Below are 22,651 nucleotides of genomic sequence, written 5' to 3' on the forward strand. Positions count from 1 at the left end.
GATATTTCCTCATCTCTTTTTCTGAGACCAAACTTCTTGTTGATAATTTTAAACTGATAGTGTATAGTTTATTCACAGTTGAATTAAACATTTGACAAGCGCTTTAGCACTCTGATCATATTCTTTTTTATTGAAAGTAAGGGAGAATAAGTTCCATCTTTTTTCTAAAAGTTATATATATAGAGAAATTTTTTTTAAAAATTGAAAGCACAAATTCTATTGTTGTTTAATCAAGAGCTGTAACTGTAAATCATCTTATACAGGCTTGTTTGTTTATCACAACATTTCTCCCTCCCATACACATTCTGTAGTATTATTCATCCATGATGTGCAGACAGATATCACCCACAAGGCGTATATATATATATATATATATATATATATATATATATATATATATTTAATAATGAAGAATATTTAATGTGGAATCAGATTTGTGTGTATTTTTATATGTTGATGCATATGCTTTGTGTATGTAATAATCCTCTAAATGAACAAGACTAGATAAATACAAAATATTCCTGTTGCCATTTTTTTGAGGATCACTTGAGAGAACCAAAGAGAAATTTAAATCCATATGAATTTTTATCCTTTTTATATGCCTTGCCCTCATTAACTTGGTGATTATTAGACTGTAGTCAATGTGAATTTTGATGGACTGCATGAAGTATGTGGATCAGCTTTATAAGAATATATATTTATACTGATAAACTTTATAAGAAAAGAAATATAGAAAAAAATCTTTTTGGGACTAGGAACTAAATAAATTCTGGGAATAATGAGAAAATGTTTCAGATACTTTTCTTCCAGATGACAAGAATAATTTGAGTATTCACTTCGGAATTTAAAAACACTCATTTTAACAATTTATGGAAAAAATTACAGGTATTTTTATTTTCATTGATTTTTTTGCATTCACTTTTCCATTGTCTGCTATCTAAAATGCAATTAAAATTAAGCCCTCTAACTTAAACTGAAAAATGTCTGCACAGTGTAATCAATAATACATTCCTTGGTGTAGTTTTGAGATCAAAAGAAATACTTTTAATGTGAGAGACAACATGCTGTGGTGGATAGAGACACAACCTTGGAATCAGGAAAACTTGGGTTTAAGTCCTGTTGCTGACAAATTCTGGCTAGATGACTTTGGGCAATCCAGTTAACTTCTCAGTGGTTATAAATTTCAAAGAAGTTGCCGATCAGTGTTGGGAATTCTCCATGCCAAGGAAATCACAAATCTGTTCCAAAAAATGGACACTAATATTAATTTAACAAGCTAATGTTGGTCACATATACTGGGCATTCCCTATTTTCAGGCAAAAATATAAGAAGAGACTTGAATATCTTTTGATCAATTTTTTATTGCTGTAGTAGACTTCTATTTCTCTAGAATCATAAAGTTTTAAATGAAAGAATTCTCTTCCCCCTCCCAATTTTATATCTTACATTTCTGAGAAAGTGATCAATTACAGACCAACAAATATCACTCAGTAAGTATATATATATATATATCATAAGTGTCCACTGTGCTTGTATGGTAAGGCATTTATTTTAAAGGCAACTTTCTTATATGGATTGCAGAGTCAACCTAATCTCCACCTTCTACATACCTAGGTCCTACTATGAAATTGTCAACTCTGGGATACTACAGGAACTTAAGTGTCTTTCTGAATCAATAAAGAATGATTAAATAAGTTTCAACATAATATTAGTATGTTGTATGTTCTTTCCTATTTTAATTCTTTGAAAATTGGTAATTCATATGAGACACTCCAGACATTGATTCATACTTCCCTTCCCCAAACAACAACCATCATTTCATATATATCTCGGGCCCTTGGATTCCATAGTATGAGTATTTGCTTTCTTAAACTTCATTTATTAATTATTATCCGAGTAGAAAGTTATTATCTAGGTAGATTGCTTTCCAAATGGTGCTCTAGCTACTACAGATGCTAGTCTAGTGGTCTTACATACTTCCTGCTTGTAAAATACTTTTCTTCTCTGCTCTCCTTTCCTCTTCCCTGCCCCACCCCACATGTTGCAACTGTGAGATGATGCTAAATGGGTTAAATTAGCTTCTTGCTGGCCAAACCTAAAATTAATTTAGGGTATGAAATGGAATACTGTTTAGAATATTAAAGTATTGAATCATCTATCCTTGTGATCATTATCATATTCCACAGTTTGAGGTACAAACATAGGAAGGGAAAAAACCCAATGCTCAAAAGAGAGGCTTTTGCTATGTTTTTATGGATTTCTCACATTTGTCATTTCTGAAAGTCCAGAAATATTAATTGCATCCACATACCCCCAATGATTGGGCATCTATTTCATAACTAATTCTTTGCTATCAGAAAAGTGCTGCTGTGTTTTCAGGCAGCTAGGTGGAACAGTGGATAGATTCCTGGAGCTTAAGTCAGGGGGACTTGAATTCAAATCCCACCTCAACTAACACTCACTGCCTAGATAGCCCTGGGCATGTCACTTAGCCTCAGTCTGTCTTAATTTCATCTTCTGTAAAATGAAAAACACATTTGCCAGAACTGTTGTGAGAATAAAATGACATCATATTCATAAAGTGCTTTTCGTAAACCATATATAAATGCTGGTAATAAAGAAAATGATGATAATTATCTTTTCTCATGAATTCTCTTCCTGGATCCAGAGAAAAACAAAATTCAAAGAGATGAAAGGACAAATATGACCAGAGATTACATAGGTATTACATGTTTTGGCCAGACAACCCTATTTCTTATTTGCTCCAGATAAATGGGATTTTAAGTTGTATTTGAAAACTGGGTCCCCAAGTAGTGACTGATTATACTTCAAGTTCTCATGGTTGGTAACCTTGGGGCTATCTTGATACTCTCCAAATCCATCTATCCTAAGTGTCTTTGTTTCTGACTCAATGCACTGTCTTTTACTGGTCCATTAATCTGGTGATGGGGGGAAGAGAGAATATAAAGAGTAGTATAACATTTCCTTTTTGGTCACTCTTCACTTTCTTTTTCTCTGGTACAGATGGGTGTTCTCCCAAGCTAACAATCTCCTATGCCAGCCCATCTATTCATTTTTTTGTTTTTATACATAGGTCTAAGGGGTAAGATTGATCCTTTCAGTTGAAAGAATTTTCCACTGATAGAATGCTAAGAGTTTTTGCATCTTGTTTTCACATTACAACTTCATCATGAATAACTAACACAGTTGTAGAATTGTGGGAACATTCCTTAATAGCTTCTTTTATGTGATTACATCCTGGGTGCATTGACTGATTCTTTTGATCAAAGGAATGTTCATATTTGATAAAGTTATTAAGGGTATTAGTGCATCTTGTTTATACATTGACACCTTATCTTATCCAAATGTTAATTACATTAATTGAGGTGATGGATGGAACTTACCTTTAAATTAGGTTTCTCCTTCAAGTGTTTCTCTATCCTCTCCTTGAGGACCACTTGTCATCATTTTCTGGAAAGCAGCCCTTCATAGAACTGAATGAATTTCCAGACATTTTTTCCCCCAGCTTGCAGAAATCTATAGTCTTCAGAGGTTTTATTTGTCAACTCTGTATTTGTCTTTGTCACTCAAGTGCAGACTTGGTATTGTTTTAGACTGAGTAGTGTTAAATACAATGGGATGATTAAATCAGCGATCCTACATAATATCTATTTTATGTATCCTGGCAAATTAAAAATTCATTGTTGACTCATGTTCAACACACGAACTGGTAAATTCTTAAATGAATTGGGGGGTGGGAAGAAGGGAATACATACAGGTCACACTTTTAAGTTTCATCTATATCATTAACATTTTTCTCCATCACTTTCTCAAGCCTAGAGACAATGAACAAAATAGTAAACCAAAGTTTGATTTGTGGTATTGGCCATTTGGAAGTATAAATGTTCATGCTAAAATTTTTGCACCCAGCTCCAACACAAATATACTTAATATAGAGCTCCTTTTGCTGGGTGGAGCCAGGTAGCAGAGGGAGGTTTGCATATTTAACTTGTCAAAAAGTAGCTTGTTTTTTATTTTCCTAAAGTGTCTGGCTCTATTGATCTTTTGTGTAGGTAGGTCAGTTTTAACTTAATCCTATGTGGTGCTGGCATTTACTTTTTCCTTATACTTCAAACTTTCCTGAAATTTAGGAAATAATGAGAAAAATTCTTGAAAAGTTTTGGGGCTAGTAGTCACGAATGGTGGCAGTGGGTGTTAGGAAGAATGGGGGAACTAGTGAAGGAAAGAGAACTAATGTGCTCTCCTGGGACAGAAAAGGCTGAGTTCTGGTCTTGCCTCAGACATTTCTTATTTTGACTTTTGGACATTGATCAGTTAACCTTTCTTACCCTTAATTTACCCATCTATAAAATGGAGATAATAATAGCACTTCCCTGTCAGGATGATTGTGGGATCAAATGAGATATGTAAAGTGTTTTGTTTTCCTTAAGGAGAGCTATTATACTAGCTGTTTCTCCAAGTCAAAGAAATGTCAGAGGTGATGTTGTAGGGATAGAATTCAGACATAAGTGTGAGATTTACCTGCACTTCTCTAAGCTCTGAAAAGTTTCTTCCAATCTAAGGAGGGATCAGGACACTTCTCAGAGAAGTGCACCTGTCTTATGGGGGAGCCACAGTCTTCCTGTAGGACATTTTCCAAGATGGGCTAAATGTTTCTCTAGGTCAAGGGTTCCTAGACACTTTTTTTGTCACAGACTCCTTTGGCTGTCTTGTAAATACTCTATGGACTCTTTCTCAGGATAGTGTTTTTAAATACATAATGTAAAATATATAGGATTACAAAGAAAACCAATCATGTTGAAATATTATCTATCATTTGCCTACTTATATGTAATTTGAACCAGCTATGAACCCTTTTTCTAGAGAGGAAATTTACAGATAAAGTACAAGATGTCTGTCCAGAAGATACCATCTTCACTTCAGTATTTTTCTGAAGAGAATTTTTCAAAGAGAACAGGAAGCTAGGTGGCACAATGTATAAAGCACTGGGCCTTGGGATGTGAGTTCAAATTCAGATTTAGACAACTAACACTTAGCTGTGTGACCTTGGGCAGGATTTCCTTGCCTTCAGGGTCACCTTCAGTCATCCTGTTTCTATCTGATAACTGAACCTAGATGACTCTGGAGCAGAAAGTAAGACTGGTAATTTAACACAGCATCCCCTTACTCAGATTCAATTCACATACTTGTCAGGGCTTCACTTCCCCTAAATATCACGGAATGAAGGACAAAAAAAAATTCTGCAGTTGCTGAATATATAAAAGAACTAGTAATGTTTCATTGCTCTAGGTTGATTTGCTTTGTCTGCACTGTTTCTCCAGTCCTATTATAAAGAACAATTGAAAAGTTCCCATGGCACTGATTAAAGTCTTCCTGTTTCAGGGAACTGGTAGATGATGGAAAGGGAGGACAATAGTAGGTTGACATCCTGGAAGTACTTGTGCAAGCACAATCATCATGCATATAAGCTAGGATTAGTGAACTGATAGTGTAATAGCAGAGTAGAATTAATTAAGAATCCATATAAGAAAATATCTCAGTGTCCAAGGTAGTTAAAGGAGAGGCAAAGGCCAAGCTTTGGGCTTTAGTATGCTATTGGTCTTGACAAAAAGTAAGCTCAGTTTATTCAACTCAAATGTTTGTGGTCACACCCAGTGTTTTTATGCCCCCAAACCTGGGATCTGCTCCACACCCAGTTTCCATTGAATTCTCTTCATTGCCTTCACTACTTGCCTTTTTCCTCCCCTATTCTTATGGCCTATTTTGTTCTCCATTGCAATAATCATGACATTATGGTGGCAAACCCCAACATATAAATAACCCAAAGTCTGATTTTTAAGTAAGGAAAAATGTAATGTTTTCATTTCCCCCCAAGCGGTATTGTTTTTATGATATTTCTTTGGGATAGCAAGAAGCATGTAAAGATAGGAATGTTCTTTTTGCCAAAGGACAAATAAGAATTATTTTCTTAGAAATTTGTTTTAAAAAATATTGCAGAAGTCTATTTTAAAGAACTTTCAACAATAGATTTAAAAAAAATGCTTGGTTTTATTTTTGTGTTTGGCCTTTTGGTTTGTTTGTTTTAAGTGAAGTGAAATTTAAAATTTCTTGGAACATTCTAAGGGAGAAGATTCCTTTGTGTCATTTCTTTGCCTACAGTTCAGGATAAACATATAAGATATGCTTATTCATCTCTCTTTGCCTTGTAGACTGTGGACCGCATGAACCCCCTCCGACCTTATGAACGCTTTGATACCCTGAGACAATTCCTGGAGCATGATGGGCATGTTTTGCGTTTTTACTGCTTGTGGGATGACTCAGAATCACTCTTTGGTGACCCCAGAGAACTTGTTCTTCACTATTTTTTGTCTGATGATACCATTGAAGTCAAAGAAGTGATACCATCTAACTCAGGCAGGGATGCTATTCCATTGTTCCTCAATAGAAGAAAGCTACCTAAGGTAAAAAAAAAAATGTACGTAATTTGAGATTGCGAGATTGCTTTTCCATCTTAAAGACTTGACTCATTATTTCAATTGTCATCTATTATGAACATGATGACAGTTACCATGCATTAGCCAGAGTGTTGAAATCACAGTAATTGTGTGAACTTCATTCCACATTCATCTTTGGATACAATACAGGTTTCAAAGAATATGAACAATTGGAATCTGAAAATACTGAGTTTTAAGGGCAGCAAGGAGAGAATTCAGGTTCATGGGAATTTATAGACTTTTAAAATAACTATACAACTTCTTTTACTCAGGTTTATATAACAAAACAAGTAGAATTCAAAGGTATTTTCCAAAGCCATAGTAATTTAAGTCCAATTTGTGACTCAACAACATTTGACATTTGTAGTTTTTCTGTAGAGATTAGATGCCATCATCCATATAAGCTCTGTCTATACATATAAACAGATTTAGCCATTTGGGGGAAATTGGCCCATTACATACTATCTGATTACTACCTACTCAGTGATTTTTTAGTTGGCTATTGAAGATAAAAGTGGTACTGAGCATGTACTCCAATCAAAATGACTAAGCTAATTTGTGCACGAAAATTGAGTTCTAGAAGTTTTGACATCATGCTTCTAAAACCAAGGTAATTTTATTACACATTTGAAGTTTACCTTTCAGTTCTACTAATAACTACTTATAATGATAACTAAATATTTTAAAATTCATCAGAAACAAAATCTAGCAACTAATGTTAATCATAGTTTTACATTTATAACTTAAAATCAGGTTGTTCGCTGCCGGGGGTAGGGTGGGTGGTTAGGGGAGGAAATATAAAGGGAGCATGGTGGAAAATGTGGAATTCAAAAGCTTGCAAAAGGATAAATGATGAAAACTATCTTTACATGTAATTGGAAAATAAATAAGGATTAAAAAACCCCCAAAAGCCAGTCTATTTATCCATAAGAACATCTGAGCTGAGAAGCACTGGCCATATGAGTAACTTTGATTAGCTTGTAGTACGAGGGGGCATTTTGCTTTTGACTACAGACTCTTAGCCACAACACAGTGTGTATCTGAGACACCATTCACATATGGGTGCACTGTACTTTAAAAAGAGTTGGGGTGGGGAGAAATACATGTCTATTGTAAATTTACTTTTTATATATGAATAAAGATGGAGCCCATAATTTAATTTATCTATGGAACTCTCATATGAGGAAATTCTGTCTATTAATGCTGATGATTAATGCTGATCAGTACTTTCCCCTATAAATTATAATATTAGAGAGCTGCTTTGAGCTTTGTTAAGTTAGAAATTTGCCCAGGATTATACAGCCAGCAGATATAAGAAATAGGTCTAGAATCTAGGTCTTCTGGAGTCAAAGGTTATGCCATTCTGTTTCTTTATACTTTTTGTATATGATCTAAAAAGTATTTTTATCTTACCATGTAGAGCGGGTGCTTAATAAATATTTGTTGACTATTTAATTGATTGATGATGACATTGAAATAAAAGAATTAATACAAGTTAGTTCAGGCATGGAGAGATGCGGATGAGACATAAGTATCTGTATACATCATATATATATATATATATATACACACATATTTACATACACTCACAAACAATATGCATATAAATATTTATTACTTTATATATTTAATTTACATGCATGTACATAGTGATTTATATTGTTTATCAAATAAAATTTATTACACACAGATAAATAGATAGATGGATAAAAAATTGTCTGCCACCAAAATCATCCTCTAATACTTCTCCTTTTCTCTAAAATCTTATGCCCATGGATCCAAAACATCTCTCAGCTTCAAGGTATCCCCAAGAAGGGAAGGATCCTAGAAGGCTAAGGGAATGAAATTTGGGGAAAATTTCATAAAAAATGAAGGATTTTCTGGGTTTGGAAGGAGAGTAGGATTTAGAGAATGAAGGGGACAGGGAAGGGGGAACAAAGGGAGATCCAACCTAAGATAAGGTATTGAAATGGAAATTTTTCAAAATGCCCTACCTTCCCTGGGTCACAAAGAAAAAAACAATTCAAAGTACATTGTGAGTACATGTGAGCTGGGTTACTGAAATTCACCATCTTTGTGTTCTGACATATCTTTAGTATCTCTCCTTACCCAGTCTTCTGCCTTTTTTTTAATTAGTTTGCTCCAACTGGAATATATCATCCAGGTCAGATCACAGATCGAACACTTCTAAATGTTTTTGGAGGATTAGAAGGAAATCGAGGCCGATACCTATTGGATAATTGTAAGGTGAGGGGATTATAGATTTTATTTTCCTGTAAAACTGCAGAGTTGATAAAATTTATTGATTTCTTTAAAACATGGAATCTTTAGAACCTGATACTGATAGTTAAATATTAGCAGAAAATAGGCTTTTTATCATTTTGTTCAATTTTATATATGGCTAAAGTTTAGAATAATGGAATCTTTGAGCTACATGAACTGTATTTGAAAGTATCTCTCAATATCAAGGTCTAGAGATATTTTTAAATGTCACTAGTGTTGCAGATGATATTGGTTTTGAAATTGGATATATTCATGTGTATAATTTATTTTTTTCTTAGGAAGATGCCATGTTATTTTAATGTTTCTAATGGAACCTTGCTTTGTTTTATTTATTTTTTAGACTGGAGCATTGAACCAGGAATTTTACAAAGACAAAGACCTGAAAATAGGCGAAATAATCAATATTTGGGGGAGAAAAGTACTTCTTTGTGATTGTGATGAATTTACAAAGCAATATTATAAGACCAAATATGGAATTGGTAAGTGACAAATATATAATGTATTTATTTCCAATGGGAAGGATTATTTGAAAAATCTTTTTTTCTAGAAAAATGTTTTCCTTTGTGAGTTAAAAATTCTGAATATACAAGCTAAAGTATTAGGTTGATATAATTGAAACAGAAAGCTAAGTACAATTCTTTGTGCTGTCTTACATCTCATTGTGGATATGATTGGGATTTAATATGTAGTTTAGTTACTTCTGTTGGTGCTCGTAACTTTAAACATGTCCTCTTCTAATTTTCCATTTTTTAAAAAAATTCCAAACTTGTCTTAAAGGTACACATTTAAAAAAAATGTTTAATGATATCTTCTGCCATTTCTGAGTTAAAATGTAGTCAAGTGAAATCATACATTCCTTAGACTAAACAATGACAAATGTTGAGATTTGGCTTTACCTGTAAAGAACAAAGTGACATGGAGATGTGCATCAGCAATTTGGGTTCATTGCTCAGCATAAATGCCAAGTGCAGTAGAAGAATAGGATCACAATTCTGACTCTGCTACTTTGTCACTTATAAAAAAGATCAAGCAAACAAAAAACCATAAGCAAATCACTTCACCTCTCTGGCTTCAGTTTGCTTGTATTCATATGTTTAAATATAAATTTCTATGTAAGATGGGAAACATTATCTCATGGGTCTCACTAAGACTTAAATTTTGTGACTACATTGAAAGTAAAAAAGATTCAGATACCTTTTAACTTGTGGGGGGGGAAGATAAGATTAATCAGTTAATCAACAAGCATTTTTAAAGCACCTAATGTGAGCCAGGCATTGGAGATACAATTATGAAAATAAAAATCCCATTTTTTTAAAACTTACTTAAGGCAATGGGGTTAAGTGACTTAACTAAGTTCACACAGCTAGGTAATTATTCAGTGTTTGAGGTCAGATTAGAACTCAGACCCTCCTGACTCCAGGACACCACCTAGCTGTCCTGAGAATCCCTTTTCTAAAGGTACTCACACTCTGCTTTTTATTTTCTGATCATGTCTAGAATTACAGTGAAAGAATAGGAATACTATAACCCTACTTGGGCTCTTCATATAGTTCACATAATTCACATAAATGTCAGCCTTCTCTCTAGGTTAAGCATACCTGCTTCTTTCAAGGGATCCTTTTTGACAATGGTTTATAGTTAGTCCCCTTAGAATCATGGTGGCTCTACTTTGATTACACTGGGACTTATTAATGCCCTATCTCAGATGTATTTGCTAAAATGAACACAATAATTCAAACATGGTCTGATCATGGAGATAGATTTTCATTTCACCTGGTTTGGGCACTCTATGGATCTCTTAATGAACTTTAATTTTGAGTTAGGGCTTTTATTTGGTTAATTTTACTTCTCTTTTGTACTGTTGATTCAGATTTGCTCTGTAATCATTACAGACCCCTGATCTTTTCCCCACAAGAAAGTGAATAGTCCCATGTCTCCTGTCTTATAATTGTACCCTTGATTCCATGAACCCCCAAGGGTAGGGATTTTTAATTTATTCTTATTAAATTTAATCTTATTGGATTTGGCACATTGTTTTAACTTGTTGAAAACTTTTTGGACATCAGTTGTTTTAGCATATCCTTCCAGTTTGAGTCACCTGCAGATCTGATGATCATTTTATTTTTTGTCCTTATTCATGTCATTGAAAATAATGTTAAGCAGCAAATGTACAAGGTTGCATCCCTGGGGAATAGTACTAGAGAACTTCTTCCAAACTGACATTGACCCTTTAACCCTTATTCTATAGGTTTTGTTACTCATTCCATTTTTGAACTCCATTATTTAACTTCTTTACTTTTTAAGTTTTTCCCCACAATAGCAAAAATACTTTTTCAAATGCCTTGAAGAAGACCTAAAATGCTATAGTGATATGCAAATTAACTGGATCAAAAGTAAAATAATTAAATATATTGCCATATAATAAATCTTATAACTTTTTACATCTTTAAAACTTTTAATATTTGATATGGTACTATTTATTTTTTAATTTTTAGAAAATGTTTTTATTTTTATTTTCAGTTCCATTTTGTCTCTATCTCTTTCCCATCAATTGAGAAAGCAAGAAATATGATACTTATTATTCATATACATTCATGCAAAATATTCCCACATTATTCATGAATGTTCTGTGAGGGAAGGGAAATAAACTAATGAAGGGAAAAATATACTTCAAATTTGCACTATGAATCCATAAGTTCTTTAATTGGAGTTGAACAATATTTTATAATTTATATCATGAGTCCTTTGGAGTTGTAGTAGCCCATTGTATTGATCAAAGTTTCTAAGTTACAACTAATTATCTTTACAATATTGCAATTAATAGATTGCTCTCCTGGTTCTCCTTACTTCACTTTGAATCAGTTTAGATAAGACTTCCTAGATTTTTCTGAAATCATGCCCTTCGTTATTTCTCACAATTCAATATGATTAAGGTGACCCCATTTTTCAGTCACTTGCTTTATATGATTTAGCACTGACTTCACAATATTTTGATACATATTCTTTAATTTGTTGTCATGAAACCTCTGTACTAATTCGGACATTATGCGCTTTCCAACCATATGCTTAATTATAGCCATAGGTTTCCAATGGGGTTGAATTAGACAAGTTTCCCAGATCCTTGGGATCTTAATCTCCATGTCTTGGGAACTTAATCTCTATGTCTTTTATGAATTTCTTAAATTTTTGACGGGGGGGGATAATAGGAACCATAGTATAAGCTCATATTGCAGTATTCCATCTCCATTTAAGAATTATTGTAATTTCAAATCTATCCTTTGTGTCAGTATATAAGTATATTTATCAAAATTTATAATTTTCTCAATATGATCAAAACTTCCTGGCTCACTGTAAGTAAAAAAATCCCTATAGAATTTTTGGGTGCCTGCTTTATGGTAAGATGAAAGTATCCAGATGTTACAGACTTAGTTGTACTTCTTTTGACACTGATTTCAGCATATTTTTTTTTTTAGATTTTGCAAGGGAATGGGGTTAAGTGGCTCGCCCAAGGCCACACAGCTAGGTAATTATTAAGTGTCTGAGGCCAGATTTGAACTAATGTACTCCTGACTCCAAGGCCAGTGCTCTATCCACTGCGCCACCTAGCCGCCCCTCAGTATATTCTTGAATGAAAAAGTAAATCTTATCAAAAATTATCTTTTTCAATTTTCAATACTTGTCTATATTTTTTTGCCTATGATGGTATGTTTTTCATGATATATTAGCATTTTAAAAATATTGCTTCCTTTCATACCATGTTATGGTTCAGCTGCCATGTCCCTCAGAATAGCTTTGCTTCTTTTTTTTGCGAATTAACTTGACTTTTTCCATGGTATTCATTTTTCAGTACTTTGACATTATTTGCTTTAAATTAAGTGCAACTGATCCTAGTTCATCATGGGCTTCAATGATCTTTGAAACATTTGATTTTAATCATACCAATAGCTGCTTTAATTTCTCTACCAGACACTGAGGTATGATCTTTAATAGCTACAACTTTTGCATGTTTCTTATAGTAATATACATTTTAAAAACTACAGAATTAAAAACAAGAAAGTTTATAAGATGAAATCCTTCACTCATCTGGCATAATTAACTTAAGAGGTATAGAAACTAGCTAGTTGGCTCAGTGGAATTAGGAAGATCTGAGTTCAAATCCAAAACCTTAGACACATTCTAGTTTTGGGTCATTTAACCTTTGCACAAGTCATTTAACTTTTGCTTGCCCTAGTTTCCTCATATGTAAACAATACTCTGCTTTTTAGAGTTGTGAGAACTAATGATTCAGTGATGGCACATATCAAGTGCTGTTTATTGGCTATTAGTCTTATTAATTCAGGTGTACCTTGTTAAAATTAGATTTTTTTTATTTAGTAGAGATACATTTCTATTACAAAATGAAACCATATCAGAATTATTGCTTGTTTCAAATACTTTGTACTCTGTCCTTATACTGATCCCTTGATTTACCAGTATAGTCAGTAATTATCAAAAAAGAAATTACATCTTTTTTTAATTAATTTTTATTAAAGATATTATTTGAGTTTTACAATTCCCCCCCATCTTGCTTCCCTCCCCCACCCCCCCCAAAGAAAGTACTCTGTCAGTCTTTACTTTGTTTCCATGTTGTACCTTGATCCAAATTGGGTTTGATGAGAGAGAAATCATATCCTTAAAGAAGAGAAGTCTAAGAGGTGACAAGATCAGACAATAAGATATCTGTTTTTTTTTTTCTAAATTAAAGGGAATAGTCCTTGAACTTTGTTCAAACTCCACAGCTCCTTATCTGGATACTCCTTTGCATACAGCCCAAAATTGTTCCTGATTGTTGCACTGATGGAATGAGCTAGTCCTTCAAGGTTGAACATCACTCTCATGTTGCTGTTAGGGTGTACAGTTTTTCTGGTTCTGCTCATTTCACTCAGCATCAGTTCATGCAAATCCCTCCAGGCTTCCCTGAAATCCCGTCCCTCCTGGTTTCTACTGAAGGACATTTACTTGATTTCCAATTCTGTGCCACCACAAACAGGGCTGCTATAAATATTTTTGTACAAGTAATGTATTTTCCCTTTTTCATCATCTCTTCAGGGTATAGACCCAGTAGTGGTATTGCTGGGTCAAAGGGTAAGCACATTTTTTTGCCCTTTGGGCATAGTTCCAAATAGCTCTCCAGAAGGGTTGGATGAGTTCACAGCTCCACCAACAGTGTAGTAGTGTCCCAGATTTCCCACAACCCTTCCAACAATGATCATTATCCTTCCTGGTCATATTGGCCAATCTGAGAGGTGTGAAGTGGTACCTCAGAGAAGCTTTAATTTGCATTTCTCTAATAATTAATGATGTAGAGCATTTCTTCATATGGCTATGGATTGCTTTGATCTCATCTGTAAAATGCCTTTGCATATCCTTTGACCATTTGTCAATTGGGGAATGGCTTTTTGTTTTAAAAATATAACTCAGTTCTCTGTATATTTTAGAAATGAGTCCTTTGTCAGAATCATTAGTTGTAAAGATTGTTTCCCAATTTACTACATTTCTTTTGATCTTGGTTACATTGGTTTTATCTGTGCAAAAGCTTTTTAATTTAATGTAATCAAAATCATCTAATTGGTTTTTGGTGATGTTCTCCAACTCTTCCTTAGTCATAAACTGCTCCCCTTTCCATAGATCTGACAGGTAAACTAATCCTTGATCTTCTAATTTGCTTATAGTATTGTTTTTTATGTCTAAGTCCTGTAACCATTTGGATCTTACCTTGGTAAAGGGTGTGAGGTGTTGGTCTAATCTAAGTTTCTTCCATACTAATTTCCAATTATCCCAGCAGTTGTTATCAAAGAGGGAGTTTTTATCCCAATGGCTGGACTCTTTGGGTTTATCAACAGCAGATTACTGTAATCATCTCCTGCTTTTATACCTAGTCTATTCCACTGGTCCACCACTCTATTTCTTAGCCAATACCAACCAGTTTTGATGACTGATGCTTTATAATATAATTTTAGATCAGGTAGGGCTAAGCCACCTTCTTTTACACTTTTTTTCCATTAAGCTCCTGGCAATTCTTGACTTTTTATTTCTCTGTATGAATTTACTTAAATTGTTTTCTAACTCATTAAAGTAATTTTTTGGAATTTTGATTGGTAGGGCACTAAACAGATAGTTTAGTTTTGGTAGAATTGTCATTTTTATTATATTAGCTCTACCTATCCGTGAGCAGTTGATATTTGCTCAGTTATTTAAATCTGATTTAATTTGTGTGAGAAGTGTTTTATAATTGTTTTCAAAAAGATTCTGAGTCTGTCTTGGCAAATGGACTCCCAAGTATTTTATATTATCTGAGGTTACTTAGAATGGTATTTCTCTTTCTAGCTCGTCCTGCTGTATCTTGCTAGACATATAAAGAAAAGTTGAGGATTTATTAAGGTTTATTTTATAACCTGCAACCTTGCTAAAATTGCTAATTGTGTCCAGTAGCTTTTTGCATGATTTCTTGGGATTCTCTAGGTAGACCATCATATCATCTGCAAAGAGTGAGTGTTTTGTCTCTTCCTTCCCAATTCTAATTCCTTCAATTTCTTTTTCTTCTCTAATTGCTGATGCTAACATTTCTAATACAATATTGAATAGTAGTGGTGCTAATGGGCACCCTTGTTTCACCCCTGATCTCACTGGGAATGCCTCTAGCCTCTCCCCATTGAATATAATGCTTGTTGATGGTTTCAGATAGATACTGCTAATTATTTTAAGGAACAGTCCATTTATTCCTACACTCTCTAGTGTTTTAAATAGGAATGGATGCTGTATTTTGTCAAAAGCGTTTTAAGCATCTATTGATATGATCATATGATTTCTGATGGGTTTGTTGTTGATATAATTGAGTATACTAACAGTTTTCCTAATATTGAACCAACCCTGCATTCCTGGAATAAATCCTGCTTGATCATAATGTATTATGCTAGTGATAACTTTTTGTAATCGTTTTGATAAGATTTTATTTAGGATTTTTGCATCTATATTCATCAGGGAAATAGGTCTATAATTTTCTTTCTCTGTTTTAACTCTTCCTAGTTTAGGTAACAGCACCATATTGGTTTCATAGAACGAGTTAGGCAGAGTTCCATCTTTCCCTATTTTTCGAAAGAGTTCACAGCTCTAGGGAAAAAGCATTCATCATGATTCATGAGGGTTCAATAGAATTGGAACCAATTGTTCCTTAAATGTTTGGTAGAATTCACTTGTGAATCCATCAGGTCCTGGAGATTTTTTTTAGGGAGTTCAATAATGGCTTTTTGAATTTCTTTTTCTGAGATAAGGTTGTTTAGGTATTTAATCTCTTCTTCATTTAACCTGGGCAACTTAATTACGTCTTTTTTAAGAAAGATGAAATGTCTCTTAGTGATCATTATTTTTCTCTCTAAATTTTCAGGAATCCTCCTTCTAATAATAATACATTTCAGAATATTTTTAAGGATTGAAGTTAGGATTTCTTGACTTAGTAATTCTTTTTTCTTCTTTTCCTCCTCTTTCATTCCTTTCTTCACTTCTTCCTTCCTTCCTTCCTGAAATATTTGCCCATTTCATTTTGGGCAAACATACTGTTATTATTTCATTACTGAGAGCATTCAAATTCTCTTGTGCTGGTTCTTTAGAATTTTAGACCTAATGATCCTACTGTCCTTTAGCTGAAGTTTTTCAAATCTAATCTCTCCAAATTTAGGGTATCAGACTTGACTGAGTTCCCTATTCTTTTCTATCATAAATTTGAACAGGTAGTAGATCTTTGCCCTTATTACTTCAGCAATCACTTCCTTCTTGTTGAAAAGAACCAGGTAAAAATAACTTTTTTTTTTTGGTTTCTCCATTTAAGGAGATCAGTTGTCATTAAAGCAGTTGTTCAGTTTTTCAGAGATAAAGATCCAAGAAAAAAAACTGGATGGTTAGAAGTCCACCATCTCAACTACAATATATTATTATGCCATTTGTTTTGTAGTTTCTATACCATTGTAGTTTTTATACTATTGTCATTTCTCTTTAAGTCCTTCATGATACCAACCATTTAATCCCTCCTTTTTTTTATTTTAGGTTTTTTCAAGGCAAATGGGGTTAAGTGGCTTGCTCAAGGCCACACAGCTAGGTAATTATTAAGTGTCTGAGACTGGCTTTAAACTCAGGTACTCCTGACTCCAGGGCTGCTGCTCTATCCACTGCACCACCTAGCCTCCCCCTTAATCCCTCATAACAGGAAAAAAAATCCAGTAAAGCTAAGTCATAGCAGCTACATCTTTCAGTGTAGACTGCAATTCACATGTAAAGTTGCCTCCTTTTTAAAGAATGGAGACTGGTATCCTTCCTATCACTACTCTAGGGATAAAGCATTCATCATGATTCATGAGGGTTCAAATGCTTCTTGGTATTATTACTTTCATTATTTTAATCATTGTGAATATTTATATTGTCTTCTTGATGGATTTCCTTCACTCTGCATCACTTTTTGTTTGCTGAATACCTCACATTAATCATATATTATGATTCAATAATATTTTGTTGCATTCATATATCACAATATGTGATCACAATTGTACCATAATTGAAAGTGAACCCATTTTATTTCCAGTTTTTTACTATCTCAAAGAATGCTGCTTTTATTTCATTGATCTTTGTAGTATACCTGCTTACCTTATTTTATTACACTTTGCTTTATTGTATTACAGATACGGTACTTTTTTAAAAATGGAAGATTTGTGGCAAGCCTGGCTTGAGCAACTCTTTATCTATAACATTTTTCCTAAAGTACATCCTCACTTCATGTCTCTGTGTCACCTTTTGGTAATTCTTGAAATATCTCAAATTTTTTCATGATTATTACATCTGTTATTGTGATCTTTGATGTTACTTTTATAATTGTTTTATAGTGCCAGGAAACATACCCATAAAAATTTGATTGATAAATGTTGTGTTTTCTGACTGCTGCTCCACTGTCTTCCTCTAATCACCTATTCTCTGAAGCACAACAATATTGAAATTAGGTCAGTTAATCACTTTTCAATGGCCTCTAAATGTTCAAGTGAAAGGAAGAGCCAATACCCTAAAATTAATTGTTGTGCTCATTTAAGAAATTCCACAATCATCCTGACCTTTGGCAATCACTACCCTAATCAATGAGTTGTTACCATCATTGAGGCAAGCCCATTCACAAGCAAAAAAGATTACAACTCCCTCTAGATTCATATAATGGTTAGCATATTTCAGCAATAAAATTTTTTTAAATTAAAGTGTATACATTTTAAGACTTCATTCTATTATTAGACTCCATATATAATGTGTAGTGTAAACATAACTTTTATATGTACTAAGAAACCAAAAAAAAATGTGTGGCTTGCTTTATTGAATTTGCTGTGTTGTGATGGTCTGAATTTGCAATATCTCTGAGGTATGCCTCTATATTTTCAGCAGAGAAATTGGTGGGATATAGGCTATAAGTTATTTGAAATTTATTTCCAGGATAGTTAGAAGAAATTTCCTATGATATATTTTCTAAATCATATACATGGAATAGTTAGTAGACTAGTTTGTCTAGTTTGACTGGAAAGAAAAGTGTAATGGTAATAACATGAAGTAAACTTGGAGACATAGGTGTGAACTAGAATGTGAAGGGCTAGGTGAAGATTTCAAATTTATTCTAGTACAATTATAGTACAACTGAATATTTTTATATGTTTAGATCTATATAATATAAATTTGACACTAATATGGGAGTAGTTGAAAGTGAGAGAAGAGTCCAAAAAATAGGGAGTTTAGACCAGAGATGATATGAACGTGAATTAGTAGAGAACGCATGTGAATGTAAAAAATGGATCACACATGAGAATATGGGGGTAGGATTAGAAACACTTGGTGACTGATTAAATATAGAGATTGAGGGTGAAAGAAACATAAAGAATGATTTCACGGTTGAAACTTGGAATGAGTAGAATTATGATATATGTGGCATCATCACTTGAGATTGGAAAGTTTAGATAAAGGTGATGGACTTGAGGTCCATTATATAAGCACATTGAGTTTGAGATCATATATCCAGGTGGAGATGACTGACAGATAATGCTCAACTGGATTCAACAGAATAATGATATTTATTTGTGTATATATATATATATTTATATGCATATATAATATATGCACATGTATATCCTTAATATCTCTCTCTCTCTCTCTCACTCTCTCTGTATATGAGCTTAGAGATAATAATTTGAACCGATCAAGGAAAAGACTAGCAAGATCAAAGAGAAGAGAATCTACAATAATTTCTTAAGGGATGCCCTATTTGATGGCAATTTTAGAAAAAGAATGATGATTTAATAAAAGAGACTAAGAAGGGTCAGAGAGGAGCAAAACCTAGAATAATATTATAGAAAGCTAAGGAAGATAGAGTAGGCAAAAGTGTTCAAAAGTTGCATCTATGTAATTGTGTATATAGAACTAAAACCATGGTTTTTATTATTAGCTCTTTTCCTGGATATTTCTAGTGTTCTGTACAGATACTCTACCACCGGATTACCTAAAACTCTAAGACACCCAGTTTAGCAGTTACATATGGGAAGATTTTTGTTTTGCTGCCTCTCCTTTAGTTTTCAACCTAAAGTCTTCTAATTCACATTCTCAAATAACTCTGTTTCTAAGGGGGGGGGGGGTGTCATCATTTCTGTATTTAAAAGTATTGTCCAGAAATCTAAATCCTATTTTCAGATACTTTACCCATATGTTCACTACTAGCTAAATTCAGAGGAAAATTAGATATTCATTGTTTTTATTTAAGGGAATATCCAACTTATCCTAGATATGCTAAGTAGAATTTGATTCTTTATAATTTTATTTATGGGTCAAAACTTTTTTGCTGACCACAACACAGACTAAAAAGCTGATTCAGCTCTTTATTTTTATAGATGTATTCCTAAAAATAAAAATTAATCCTTGCTGAACTGTTCCTTGATTTGGGGCTATGACTTGAAAGAGCTACATTGAATCTTTATGTTAAACTATTAAATTTGGTTAAAATGGTGATTTCTTTATAATTAAGTTTTGTTAGTAATTTTAAAAATTAGTGATTGTATTGCCTTTATATATTATATATAAATTGTTATATTAAATATTTGTAAAATTGTCTCATGTAAATTTATATATATAGTTAATTGAATTAAATCAAAATTAAAGTTCCATCTGATACATTCAAATATGAAGACTGAGTTTATAATTTCTTGCTAGTAACTTATTTCTTATATTGACAATCTCACAATTCAAATAACATTAAAATATCACACTTGATATTTTCTATTATTTAACTTTTGAGGGTATTAACAAGATTCTAGGTCTAACTATTAATAGAAAAATATTACATATAATAGGCAGAAGTAAGTTATTTTTATTCGGGAAAACCTTATTTTTTATTTTTCATAATTTATGGTAGGGTTAAAAGAATAAAACCATTGATTCCTATTCCTATTTTTTTCCTGTCTTAGAAGAATTTCTTGTCTACTCAGAACTAACACATTTTATTACCTCTCTCCAATTCCCTTCAGGTCTGAACCAGGATAATAAAGAATCTGCAGATAATCTCCCTGCCTCCCTCCCTTCCTACATCATGTTCCTTATCTCAATGAAATCCTGACTCTCTTTCATCACTCCTATCTAGCACCACAGGAAATAGCACTTCTTGTCAATCATTAGAGGGAGAAGCCAACATAAATCCAGGCAGCTAGCACCATTCAGTCCTTTCCCAACATGATATAGGAACCAAATTTCAGAATGCTAATAGGAACAACATTCATTCATTTGCTTATTCATTAATTCAATGAGCATTTATTAAGCCCCTACAAGGGAATGTTAGTTTTGTGTTATCTTGAAACATCCTTTCACAATATTTTTGTTGGTGGTGGTGTTGAGAAAAATGAAGAAAAGGAAAAGGTATTCAAGGGGAAATAGGAGAAAAGGAAATTCTATGACAGAAATATACAGAAACTCTATGACAGAAATATACAGACACAATTAGAGTTTTCAGAGGTTATGGAATAAATACATCTGCTTAGATGTTGAAAATCTATTGCATTTTAAAAGATTCCCCACAGAAGAAAATTGCATAAGGGATTCCCCTCTTCTTACCCTAGTGGCCTAGTCTAGTGCTTAACAGAGAAATCTTCTTTTTATCATGTTCTCCTCTATGACAGATCAGAGTATATTTTCTAAACTTTATTTTCCTCGTTTTTTGTCTGTTTTCCCACAGTATAACTAATATGGAAATATGTTTTGCATGACTGAACATGTATAATCTATATCAAATTGCTTGCCTTCACAATGAGGGGAGTGGGGAAAGAAGAAGGTAGAGAATTTGGAATAAAAACATATATTAAATATTTTAAAATTCAAAAGAAAGTGAAGCAAAACAACAAAAAAGAGAAATGGTCTACTCTCTGTAGTTAACAACTCAATTCTCAGCTTATCACAGTGACTGGCACATAGTAAACATTTAAGATATGTTTATTGACTGACAACTAATCTGACTTTCTTACCCAACTCATATATTCAAATGAGTCAAGCTAGTAAGAAAACCATTTATTTGTGTTACTTTCAAAAATGCTTTAATAGGCCAATTAAATAGAGTTGTATGGCACATGCAGAAATATTTATGTGATCTTTGAGTTCTTTATGCTAGAAATGTAGGATAAGATTTTGCTTAGGTATGGTTGGACTAGACTAGATTTTAACCTGGCATCCACAGTTAGATTTCAAGGGACCAATGAACTTGGACTGGAAAAAAATTACAAACTTATTTTAATATTTTTGAATTCCAGGTATTTGAAACCATTATTCTGAGAAAACTAGAAATTGTATAAGGCTGGAACTTTTACTTTGGTCAAATTAATGATTTATATAAGAAAAATTATTTAAGAATTTTATGTTTCAACAGAAAAGAGGGACAACAGATAACAAGCTCAAGTGGCACATTGAGTACTTGGAAAAATTTAAAAGAATCAGAGGAAAGTCCTTTATGAGGGATTAATGGAAAAAATTATGGAAAAGAAATCAGAGGGTATGACTATATATAGAGGGGAGCATGGTATTATAATGAAGCAAGTATTTATACCTAATAAGTTATGGATCCATAAAAAAGTCAGGTATCAAATTGATTATTATATAATTATAACAATGTATGATGAAAAGATCAATAAACAGAAAATCCTGAATTCTATTCTTAACAGTGCTACCAGTTTGAACAAATCCTCTAATCTCTCTGGGAATCAGTGTAATTATCTGTAAAATGAGAGATTTAGATTTAAATTTGTTTATCATGTGGAACCAAGATGGCAGAGTACAGGCAACAACCCAACTGTCATCATTCCCCTCCAAATAACTTTAAAATCACTCCTCAAAACAAAATTTGGAGTGGTGGAGAAATCAAAAGTTTAGAATGGGGTATTTTTATAGCCTAAGACAACATAGGAAGTCAAAGGAGAATATAATATCCCAGGATGGAAGACAACCCATAGTATAGCAGAAGCACAAATGGTAGGCCTTTGAAGTGGCCGTGAAAATGGCAGTAGCAACAGCAGATTTTGGAGTTCTCAGAGACAGTAAAGGGGTCAACCACTGCTCAGAAAGAGATTATATGGGACCTTTTGCTGCTACTAGCTGTAGTTGACACTGGTTAGCAGCTCTATTGCCTATTCTTACTTCTGGACTGGAATTCCAGAGTGGAAAGGAGCACTTGCAGTTGATCACAATATTGCTAGGGGTCTTGGTTGCAGTTCCAAAGGAAAGAGGAAAAGGAGCATTTGAAGCTGTAAGAGATCAGGGATCATGGATCA

General features: G+C 33.2%; 1 protein-coding gene across 4 annotated transcripts in view; it reads left to right on the forward strand.

The window, feature by feature from the left end:
- The window catches only part of EFHC2 (EF-hand domain containing 2), a 297,057-nt gene that overhangs the window by 141,765 nt on the left and 132,641 nt on the right, over positions 1–22,651 (forward strand). For all 4 annotated transcript variants that reach the window (XR_012474021.1, XR_012474022.1, XR_012474023.1 and 1 more), the window contains exons 5-7: positions 6,231–6,482; positions 8,652–8,762; positions 9,139–9,277. Coding sequence is in view for 1 of the 4 variants with exons in the window: in XM_074214142.1 (XP_074070243.1) it covers positions 6,231–6,482; positions 8,652–8,762; positions 9,139–9,277 (502 nt within the window). In the remaining 3 variants the exon portion in view is untranslated. The remainder of the gene's footprint in view (positions 1–6,230; positions 6,483–8,651; positions 8,763–9,138; positions 9,278–22,651) is intronic.

The sequence above is a fragment of the Macrotis lagotis genome, chromosome 1, assembly GCF_037893015.1.
Source record: "Macrotis lagotis isolate mMagLag1 chromosome 1, bilby.v1.9.chrom.fasta, whole genome shotgun sequence".
NCBI classification, from domain to species: Eukaryota; Metazoa; Chordata; class Mammalia; order Peramelemorphia; family Peramelidae; genus Macrotis; species Macrotis lagotis.